Raw genomic sequence first — 12,097 nt, 5'->3', positions numbered from 1 at the left:
TCCCTCTCTCTCCCCAGTTCTTAAACTGCTCCATCCCCTGGCTGGGAGGCATCTTTTAAACTAAGTCAAGTGACAGAATAGACCCCGAGGACTAAAAATATCTTATTCAAGTACTACTCAGCCCAGCCACTCTTAGGTTGAGATTTTCAGTGTATCTCCAAATGCAGAGGAACAAAGCACTAACTGTGGATTACAAACACCATGCAGGGAGGAACAGGAGATCCAGTAAGTACCATATTAATTCTGCTCCCTCCTCTAAAGCATTCTTGGGTACAAACTAATAGCAAGTCAGTTAGGTTTGCAACATGTGGGACTATAATATCATCCTTTTCTTAGCACTCTTTTCACTTAAAGGACTGATGTGCTTAATCTGGACACTTCTAATACACCAAATAGGTTGATATTTTAAAATATAATACTTATTCTGGCTTATTAGAAAAGTAGTACCTAAGCATTATTAAAATGCAAAGCCCTTTACAGACAAAATAGAAACTTCCTAGGATTTCATCACCCTATAGAGCCACAGGATTGCTGCATTGGGTCTTATTTTACACGAGTCATATATTACAGTATGTATGTATGCACATTACAGTACAGTATGTATTTACAGTCATACATACAGTTAAAAACTTTTTTTACTCAGGTTTCATTTCATTAAATTTTTTAAAAGGTTTATTTTTAAGTAATCTCTATATCCAACATTGGGCTCAAACTCACAACCCTGAGATCAACAGTCACAAGTTTTACTGACTAAGCCAGTCAGGTGCCCCTCATTAATTTTTTTTTAAACCTGACCTCAAATGCCGACATAATATTTCTCTAATGGATAGCTATAACTTATTCTTCTTTTCAGTTACTATATATTGGTAACATTTCTCTCTCCCTCAAATATTCAGTGTGCCTTCCATTCCTTAACATAATTTCCAGGGTGATATGACCTGGTCACAGGGTGCGGACAACATATGCTGATATTTTCTTAAGCCAAACTTGAGTTTCATGTTTTCATGTTCCCACCACAACCCTAAAAATACTACCATGTAAACCATCCCCCTCAAGAAAAAAAAAAAAAAAGAGGAATAAGAAGAAAGAAAGACACAAAAGACCAACCAATCAATGAACACAAAAATATGTTGCTCTGAATATATAAAATATTTGCCTCCTTGGGCACTGCAAATCTGCAAAACCTCATGTACATACATGAAAATGGGAAAGTAAATATAATTCTATGCAAGCAGGGCTCTGCATAAGGAAATTCCATGCAAGCCATCAATGCATGTTCAATTAATATAGTCACTTGGCCATTTGATCAAGGAAGAGAAAATCCCATTGGATTCAGGAGCTGGCACCCAACTAAAAGAAACCTGTGTGCTGCTTTGTGCAGTACTCTTAGTCTAGAGAAGATGAGAAAGAAAACAATAAAAAGATGTGATTATCTAGAACTTAATATCCTAATATAATCATCACCACACTGTACTGGGTCACCAACTTGGCCCTAAATACCATTTTTTTAATCTTCTCAGTGTCCTCTGACCCAGGTTTTCTTCTCTTTTCCTGAATAAAAATTTCTACTCTATTAACATAATATTTTGCATTTTTTTTAGCTTAAATACTCGGCAGTTGAAATTGCATTCCTGTAATTATAATTATAACTAATAGACCTTCCATTTCCCATGTCATAATTAATGTCAGGCTTTATTAGAGCATAATCATGCTGCCTTTTCACTTACAAAGCTTCTTTTATTTTCACAACATTTATGTTATATTGAATTAAGCAATAAAGAGTTCTAGAGGCCTTCTGAAAGGAAAACCTTTGGATCACAGATGCTAGGTAAACTATGAAACGTTTTTGCATTGTTTTTAAATCACAAAAACTAGTTTCTAATGTACCATTTGCTCAACATCAGTAAGTGAACCAAGAAATCAATGATCCAGCGATAAATACATTAGGTTCCCTAAAAAGATTATTTAATGTGCTCTCGGCAAGGATGAAAGAACTAATGACCACAAAACAAAATTTATCTGCAGCTCATACTTGTTGACAGCGATCTATGAATGTATGACATATGCAGACTCATCAACTCAAAGGCAGCAACTTTGTGGCCAGGGAAATACATTTTGATACATGCATATTAATTTTTCACAGGCCCTGGTAACACACTGTTACTGAAGGTTTTTTAGACCACAACCAAAAGACACAAATTTACGATTTAACTATTCAAACAAGCCAGAACTATATCCTATTGGCAATACTGAAATTAGAATTCAAAGGTGCCATACAACTTCTTTAACAATCTGCAATAGAATTTAGAGGGAAGAACGGAATATAAATTAAGTTTCTCAAATGTTAAACAACTATTCTACACGCCATTTGCAAGGTATTATGGTACACTTAACAGAAGACATGCCCTAGTTCCCTTTAAAATAGGATACTGGACAGAACGATTATGTCCCCCACAATTCACCGTAGATGTCCTAATGCCCAGTGTGATCGTATTTGGAGATGGGGCCTCTGAGAAGTAATAAGGGTTGGATTAGATTATGAGGGGAGCTCTCATGAGATAATCAGTGCCCTTATCAGAAGAGGAAGAAGGATCAGAACACACTTACTCTCTCTCTGTCACATAAGGACACAGTGAGAAGGTGGCCATCTGCAAACCAGGAAGAGGGTCCTTCCCAGGAATTAAATCTGCCAGCACCCTGACCTTGGGACTTGTCAGCATGCAGAACGGTGAGAAATAAATGTGTGTGGTTGAAGCTTCCCAGTCATTGGTTGAGGCTTCCCAGTCATTAGAGCAGCCTGAGCTAAGCCATGGACTATGTTTTTCGCCTACATCTGTGCTTTGGAGGGTTGGACACTGACAGACTCTGAAGTTCATACCACGTACGGTCCACCAATAATGTATCTTCTCAAGAAGAGTCACACACTCTCCACACCATGTTATACATAATTTTACGCGTAACATAAATATGAGGAAAAGAGATTTATATGGAGCTAACCACAGAATCAAGAAAATGGTTTCAATGTCAATCTTGCTAGATGATACACATAAAAACATTTCTAGAATACATAGATACTCTCTAAATGCTGTACTCTATAAGTCCTTTTGAACAAATAATTTGGGCTATTTTATATGTATTTTCTATGTAAAGTTTCTTGAAGTCATGGTGACTTCAAAAAACTGTGCAGCAAATAAAATATGGTTTGGGGGGGAAAGATTTGAAATTTCAGAGAAAAATGAATCCCATCTAGAGTAAAATCCATTATATAACAGGGTTCTTAATGATGGATGGAAACTATGAAAAAATATACAAAATTCTAAACTGAAACCACTATGGTACATTTCAGGTACATTTAGTCTCCAAATTACAGAGCATGAGAGGCAAGCATTCAAATAAAGGCCCTCATATGCCATATGTTTAAATTTTTAAAATTGTAAACCAACCAACAAACAGATAAATAAATGTTTCATCCTCCCGTGCCTTGGAAATATACCATTCGCAAGAACTGGAAGGCCACATAGACTTTAGAATTTGAGGAAATCTATCAGATTAGCCCTGGAATAGGATGGCAGGGGATCAGCTTCTATTCTAGTCTTTGAGACCCCGGCTCACGTCACTTCCTGTCTCTTTTCCTATCCCATAACCCCACATTGCACCACCTAGTATGGGCAGCTCAGGCAGGCCCATGGGTGCATCCAAACTCCATCCTCATTCAGCTACAAACAGCTACTCAGTGGCTATTTCCTTGAACCTCAGAGCGGACACAGGGGCAGTATGTTCTGCCTTCACAATACTGAGCCTGGGATGTGACTGCTTGGGCTCTGGAAGTGGACTTAGGGCCCCTCAGGCAGGGAATTCATGGGTCCTTGGTAGCTGGTGCTCTTTCCAAAGGTGGAGACATGACCTCTGAGTAGGCAATTTCTTGGACAATCCTTTGAACCTCTTGCCCAAAGAAGAAGGATGGCCAAAGGGAGACTCTGAGCTATAGGGTTCCCCTTTTGCTGAACTTCAAGAGAAATTTTTAACAAAACAGGTGACTTTATGCAAGTTAAGAGCACAAATGAGAGACAATTTTCTTTCCTCAGGTAGAACAGATAGAAAAACTCAGCAGTTATTCCTAGAGAAGCAACAGTTCCTCACAAAGAACAACCATAACGTTGCATCTCAACAAGAGGAAATTACATTGTTTTCAAGTATTTCCAAGTCCACAACCATCTTTTCACCAGTTATAATAATGTTAATAATGTTCTGTAAGAACATGGTGCCCTTCATTTAAATATTAGCTTTTATTTCATACTTTCTTTCAAAATTCCTGAGAGGTCTGAAAAGCAGACATCCTGATGTTGAGATTATAATGGGTGAAAATGAGATGAATTAAATAATTCTTCTCAAGCCTGACCAAAGTTGGTGATAATATTCGTAACCAATTTACATTTCCTTCCTTTCAGAAGACCCCCTTTCTCCATCTTGATATGATGTGGGGTCTTTCTGGTACAGTGAGACCAAAGCTAAGCTCTATGAATAAACCATTTTGAAACCCAGATATTGTATTTTTGCTCTTCTTCTTCTAATATGTAAGAATCCTTGCTTTTTGGACCACCTTTACTGCCATCAGTAAAGGAAAATAACAAACAGTTATAAGCAATGAATGAGCGAATACAAAAGAATATTACTTTCTGGAAGTACTGCTATTATTATTGCTCTAGTAGTGAATTGGAAAAAAAGCCAGAATGAAGAAAAGAGTTACAATGTTACTCTCTTGGACTAAGAGTGTGCCTAATTTTACAAATTACACTTTTCTCTGGACTGGTTTCATTTCTAGGCACTACATCAACCATCAGCTCAAGCCAAAATGGTTTGATAGTCCAACTTCACGTAGAAAGACTCAAAGAAGGGATAAAATCAGAGAGATGCCACACCAAATGGTCATGAGCTACCCAATCTGACGCCAACACTAATCAGAGTGACAGACTAGCAAAAAGATGTCTTAAATGTAACGTAAAGTATGGGCCTACCTGAATCGTATGCAAAGTCTCTGGGTTCCTGTTTAATCATCAGAGGAGGAGGGAAGCTTTGGCTGGCTGCACCACCAACCATGGTGTTGTGTTCGTACACCGGGTCGTGGTACTCCTGCTTAAAGCCTTGAGGTGGGAAGGGGATGTTTGGCTCAGACATCTGCCGTTGGTACATAGGACGTCCTTCCCTTGGCATTGTCGGCAAAGGAGGAAAAGAATTACAGGGTTCAGATAGCTGGCGGCGAAATCTGGGAAATAAGAGAGCATGTTTTAAATAAAAGGGTAATGAGGAACACTCCTTAAAATATTGCTACAGTTTCAACTGCTTTGTTAATGGGCATGATACCAACTGACCCGAAGTGCAAATATTTTTTTTAAAGATTATTTATTTATTTATTTTTCTTGGGGGTAGGGAAGAACAAGAGAGGGAGAGAAAGAGAATGAGCAGGGGAAGAGGCAGAGGGGGAAGCAGATCCTGCTGAGCAAAGAGCCTGATTCGGGCTCCATCCCAGGACTCCAGGATCATGACCCAAGCCAAAGGCAGATGCTTAACCAACTGAGCCACCCAGGTGCCCCCGAAGGGCAAATTTTTAATAAGGACTAGATTTCTCCTTCCTAGGTCAGTAACATTGTGTTTTTTTGTTTTTTAAGATTTTATTTGTTTATTTGACAGAGATCACAAGTAGGCAGAGAAGCAGGCAGAGAGAGAGGAGGAAGCAGGCTCCCTGCTGAGCAGAGAGCCCAATGCGGGGCTCAATCCCAGGACCCTGAGATCATGACCTGAGCAGAAGGCAGAGGCTTTAACCCACTGAGCCGTATTTTTTTATCACAATATGACTTGTGTTCCTTGATAAACTGTCCCTTGCAGCACCATTTTGGAACATCACAGTGAATTAAAGGTGTGCTTTGGGTAGGAACAGGAGAGTATTATTTTGAGGAAACAAACCCACTGACAGCTAAAATGCCCAATTATAAACAAACTGGATCATCTACCAAATTTCTATATTAAGAGGGTCTCTAGTATTTATATAACAAAAAATACATACCAGGAAAACCAGAATCTGATTCCAAAGTACATCCTCTATCTCTTAACTGCTACCACACTAATCAACAAACATACCAAAAAATCAACCTACTTAACTGGTTTTCCTTCCCTTACCAATCAATTACTGAGGAAGCAAGAGGAATGACCCTCGTCTCAAATGGGCAGGACTCTTAAATCTTCAACAGTGTTCTAAAGAACACTGAGAAATAAAGCAGGAAAATATCATAGAGGCTAAAATCTGAGCTGGTTTTTAAAGACCACCTCTTTGCTGTCAAACAGCAGCATGAACACATACGCTTCTGATAGCTTCAAACAAAATACCAGAATGGTAAAAATAAGTGTATTGCATGGAGCACTGGGTGTTACACACAAACAAAGAATCATGGAACACTATATCCAAAACTAATGATGTCGGGACACAACATAATAAAATTTTAAAAATTTAAAAATTTAAAAATAAAAATATATATATTGTCAAATATACAGATGGAGAGAAGTATGTGCTGAATAGATTTGGGACAGATTGTGCTGCGGGGTACTGAGGGAGTTCTGAGCCCTCCATAGAAGGCTGACAGTGAGTCCCTATCTTCCTTCCGTCTTGGTTATGCTGTGAAATGATTGGCTAATCACATAATCATTCGGTTCTGTGTTTCTCATCTATAATATCATTGACCCACCACAAAGATGTGGATTAATTAAAGATTTAACAGTACTCTAAAACACCCCAAGAGTGCTTAAAAATAAACTACCTAACATTTCTATGACCAAATATAAACCTATTAACCAACCCACCAACACTAAAAGCATTCCTGAGACTTTAATTTGGAAAGTTAACATTTAATTGTAATAATACAAAACGGAAAACAAGGTAAAAGCTAAAGAATGATAAAGCAATCGCTTTAGCATTTCCACAAACACTCCTTCCTCTCCATCCCATGATTTAACTCTAAGTTTACTGGCTGTCACAGAAAAGCACTGAAATTCCACCTACACCTGCAGAAAATAAACTTGGAAATTCGGATATTGCAAAACAGGCTGACTGGAACTGCATTCACTTCCCTTCTCTTGCTTATTTCATTAGCCAAAAAAAGAAACAGAAATTATCATTAAGAACTGTCAAGGAGTGAATCAGAAAATTGTAACTTGAAGTTAAAATAAGAAACCAGCTCACTTGTTAAAGTCTTAAAAGGAAGTTAATAATACTTATACTAAAAGCTTTGTAAGGAATCAAGCCATTTGTTTCTACGAGTCGACCCCATTCTAGTTGGTACCTGCTGAGGACCACATATATATTCAACACGCAGGCTTCCCAGGAAGCTACAAGTGTCTCTTGCTGTTCTTAGGAGGCCCTGGGCGACGATAAAGGTAAAGTGACTCAAGGGGCTTTGCGAAGAGAGTTAATGCATAAGGAGAGCACGCTGATGATTCTTGGATACAGAAAAACAGTGCATAAGTGGCGGGAAACGCTGAGAGAGAGAGACAGGGCTTCTGCACAGTAGGTTCAGGAACAAGTGCCAAAGGGCTGGCCCAAGGAACAGAATGAGCCTGAGGAAAGGAAGCAGGGTGCAGCCCAGTTGGCCATAAAGCATTCCCAGAGTGAGGCGGGGTGCCCGGGCTGGAGGGGGCTATTTGGAGAAAGGATCTGTTCCCAGAGCAAATTTGCCATTTATAACCGAAGGACTGTCATTTGTTGGCTGGAACCCTCCAAGAAATCCTCCTCAGAAACATACGGCTTCAGAGATTTTCCCGGGATGGGCCAGCTGGTACTGTCCTCAAAACTCAGTGGGGGGCAGCGGGAAAAGACCCCGAGCTTCCCTCTTATAGTTCCGGGCCGGCTGTTCTCAGTCTCCAATATTTGACTTCAAGTAGAGAAACTAAAATGGATTTGGCTAGAGCCTTTCACGTTAGGTCACCTAAACCCAGGCATTGTGCTTGTTCAGCAGTCACCTTCCCGAAGAGGTCACTGCGCCACACGATGGGCCGACGACCACACCGTGATGCTGGCACTCGCTGCAAGGGGGCGAGCCTCATGCGCGGGGCACCCGCGGAAGTCCCCGCAAGCGGGCAACAGAAAACTTGCCTTTCTTGCTTGTGCTCTTCCTCCCTTTCAGTCTGGCACAATGTGTGTCTGTTTAAGGGCCCACCCTGCAAGAAGATCTCTTTCATCTGTATTTACAAAACTGTTTACACAGATGCACATACCATCACACTCTGACAAGGTCTCCAGTCCTCGGAGTGAGGAGGGAAAGATCACAGGAGGCATTTCATAACCAAAGCACAAAAGGACTCAGTGATGGAAACAAAGGTAGCGAAGATGCGGCTTAGTTTCACATTGTAAAGAACGCTGTAATCTTATCCATCATACCCAAAGAGATTTCACTGAATTTGAGATTGAATCACATTAAATAACCCATAAAAAGCAGATCTGAGTCTTCCCGTATTTTCAGAAAGTTGCCAGTGACACATCTTCTGGTTTCCTCTGCTGATCCAGAGGATTCCTTTGGCTGAGTTATTTTTATAATGGTGTGTTCAGAGCCAGTTTGCACTGGCTTATTTGTTAAATTTTCAGAAATATGGTGAAACCCCTAATGTTAAACATGGGATGATTGAGAATGAAATGACATCAATTTATAACTTTCTAAATATTATATTAAAAACAGAGGCCATACATGCTTAAAACTCGTCCCTTGGGGGGGGGGGGACAAAAAAACTCATCCCTTGCAAATTATTTTACTACCTGTTACTACTAATTATGTTCTAGAGCTTACATCCGTTTTATCTATTTGATAGAAATATTAAATAAAGGTGTGCTACTACACATCTCTTTCTGACTCCACCTTCAGAGCCCTCCCAACCACCACCCAGAGTCAGTATTTACATCATAGACGTATCAAATGCCACAGATGACGTCTTCTGGCTTTTCTCCCACAGAGCCCATTATTAAACATTTCCCCGCACACCACTGGCTCCATATACTTGCGAGGCACGAGGGAAAGGAAGGGTGCCATATACCTTCCACCTGTGTTTTAAGCTGTATTATTAAAAGTGCCAAAGGAACTCCAATATTTTACTTAAATATTGTAAAGCATACTCCCTAGCTCCGCATTCTGGCTCTTGTCTTCCTTCTATGTAATAAAAATTCAGCCTCTGACTCTTAACTTTATATTCTCAGTGTCCAGGGTCATGTATCCACTGACATTAAATATTCATCACTTGGAAAGGATAGAAAAATAGTTTTAATCAAATAACTTCTATTCTGCAAAACTATGTACAGCTAAACCATTCAATCTAAGGTAAAGAACCTAATTCCATAAGCCACCTACTAAAATTAGTCTCCTAACTTTATAGAACAAGTACACACATATGCTCATAAAAATGGGATGATCTGATTTAAAGTTTAAGTGAGGCAATTTAATTCAGGCAAAGCGAAAGGGAAATGTTCAAATGTCGGTATATAGATTAAGTTTCCACTTTAGCAACCAATTTAAATGTTTATAAATGACCTTCTCCACAAATTACTTGTAAATACAGATAGGGCAAGCTCTTTCTAAAAATATTTTGCAAAGATGTACAAAATTAAAATGCTCACCTTAAATCTACCACAGGTCTTAGGAATGAGTAATAGACATTTCTTCCAAGATGCTAAAAACATTAAAAAAAAAAAAAACAAAAATACAAAAAACACAGTATTTGCAGTTTACCTGTGGTCCATGGGGTAGCTGCTATCTTGTATGGGCTGCGAAGGAGGGAGGTGAGCTGGGAAGGCGCGGTCCGGCTTCGGAGTGTGAGTGGAGTTTGGAGATGCATGGTGTAGTGGGGACACTGGGGTGCTGGACGGTGTTGGGGGGTTGGAGGGCCTCATTCCCACTTGTGGCTTCTGATCATAGGCACTACCCGAGGAACAAAAGAGAAGAGAACATCTGTTTCTTTGGAACGATGAAACAATTTTTCTTCCAACCCAAGAAAAGCAAAAAATATTCTAAGCTCAAGTCATAAGGAAGTGAGAATTTTCAATGTATTGGATTTTTATAATCCTAAAACATGATCTTCAGAATCACCCACCACTTACAAAGAAAAGAGGATAATTAACATATAACTCTATATCAGCATTAATTAAAAATCAGGTGTTTTAATACCTATACAAACAACTTAGCATACAGAAAATCACTGTCAATGAGAGCAGTGGAACTATGGAAATAATTATTGATGTATCCATTTTTGATATGTCTCCTTGAACAAGTTGGATACATCTTTTCTAAATCATTAAATATTTCTGATATGATCATCGCTCCATATCACATAAGATTTTAGAACAAAACATTAACCTGAAATTCAAAAGAAAGAGACCATTCCTGGCTCGCCTTTATTTGTGATATAATTTTTAAGGAGGCCATACTTTTGCCTTATTTTCATTTTTTTATATAAAATAAATGATGCCTGGCATTAACTTCCTCACATGAGATAATAAAGAGAAATGGGGCCAATTAAAATGCTTCTGATAGAGTTAAATTTTCTTGGATTATAAGAATAGGTACAAAATGAGGTTCTTAAAAAGAAAATCCTATTGTCATTGTCTAATTTCTAAACACAATTACCAAGGTATAAAATGAGTAAGTTTGTTTTTATATACACTATGGATTTAAGTTGATTTCCTTTGCTGCATTTTCTCTTGGGGATATGAGTTAACTAATTTTTACAATCTAAAAAATGTTTTCCTGGGAATAAATTTTACTTAAATTTCTAAATAAGAAAGGTATTTCTAGGTTAAAATAACACATTTTCTTTTAAAATAAAAAGCAATTATCAATACATAGTTTTTCCTTTTTAAAAAAGAAACATTCTTTTTGGATTAACTTATAAAATAATTAATTCAGCTGCTACATCTATACCACAGAATCACATCCAAGCACAAAAATACTTCACAGAACTGTGGGAGTACGTGCTGGGTTAAGTCAACCATTGGCTTCAAAGTAAAGTCAACAGTACTCATATGATGTTTGGTTCTACCTATTTCCTCTACCAATATTTCTGAATGAGAAAACACTTCTTCTACAAAATAATCTGCCTGTCTTATTCCCATATAAAAAGAAAAAAATGACATTGTCTTCTGTCCTAGGACACTACTTTTTTTTTTCCCCTCCATGAAATACTGTATTGAGTTACATTGTTCATATAGAAATGGAAGTATCAGGATTTAATCCATATACCACTGTAAAAATTACTGGTCCCCAAAAAGGATCTTAAATTATTCAGGTGATTCATCTACTATTAATTTATGAATGCCAGATAAGTCATACAAAGCAGGAGCAATTTCACAGTCACACTTCTGATCAATGCTAGATGCAATGACAAGCCCTTATCTATCTGTTCATTAACTTGAAATTTTTCAGTATGTTAAATAATTAGTCCGTGAATACACAGTACTTAGAAAAATGCAAAAATTAAAAACACTACAAATAAAACTTAGATTGATCAATATGATTTTAACTGAACTCAGTATGCTTTAATGGCTTCTACAAGAGATCTTTTTAAATAAAAGCTTTGTAGTTTCAAGTGAGCTGGCTCATTCTATCAGGCTGTGGTGATCCTCCTAGAAAAGTAGACATAGAAGACAAGTCTGCAACAACAAATAGCAATAGAATATATCCCGACGCTGGTCAGCTGCCATGGGATTGCACAAATCTAAGTCTCTTGAATCTTGTACATCTTGGATATAACACTACATGCTGTAAATATATGAGAAAATAGAACACTCCTTTGGATCATAATGTATTACGAACTTCAATCTACGGAACTTCTAAAACTGCAAATATTTGTAATCATGTTCCTAAGTTTCCAAACGAGCTCCTTTTAAGAACTAAGTTTTTACTGTAATTGAGAATAATGATACCCAATATACAGAGCCAACTTCTCCTCCTGCAATTAGAGGGCCAGTGTGAAAAGTAACAGAACGCAATTTACTGTGAAGGGTTTTTAATGAACATATATGTTATCAAATCTTCTAACAAATGAACAAAGTAATTTTATTGCTCCACCC

General features: G+C 38.1%; 1 protein-coding gene across 6 annotated transcripts in view; it reads right to left on the bottom strand.

The window, feature by feature from the left end:
* The window catches only part of ETV1 (ETS variant transcription factor 1), a 102,016-nt gene that overhangs the window by 32,100 nt on the left and 57,819 nt on the right, over positions 1–12,097 (bottom strand). For all 6 annotated transcript variants that reach the window (XM_082693024.1, XM_082693022.1, XM_082693023.1 and 3 more), the window contains 2 exons: positions 9,762–9,950; positions 5,016–5,263 (listed from right to left, as the gene is read on the bottom strand). In XM_082693024.1, coding sequence (XP_082549150.1) covers positions 5,016–5,263; positions 9,762–9,950 — 437 coding nt within the window. The remainder of the gene's footprint in view (positions 1–5,015; positions 5,264–9,761; positions 9,951–12,097) is intronic.

This window comes from Mustela nivalis (assembly GCF_964662115.1).
Source record: "Mustela nivalis genome assembly, chromosome: 12".
In the NCBI taxonomy this organism is placed as follows: Eukaryota; Metazoa; Chordata; class Mammalia; order Carnivora; family Mustelidae; genus Mustela; species Mustela nivalis.
Note: the sequence above shows the minus strand (reverse complement) of the source record. Positions and strands in the feature narration are given on the sequence as shown.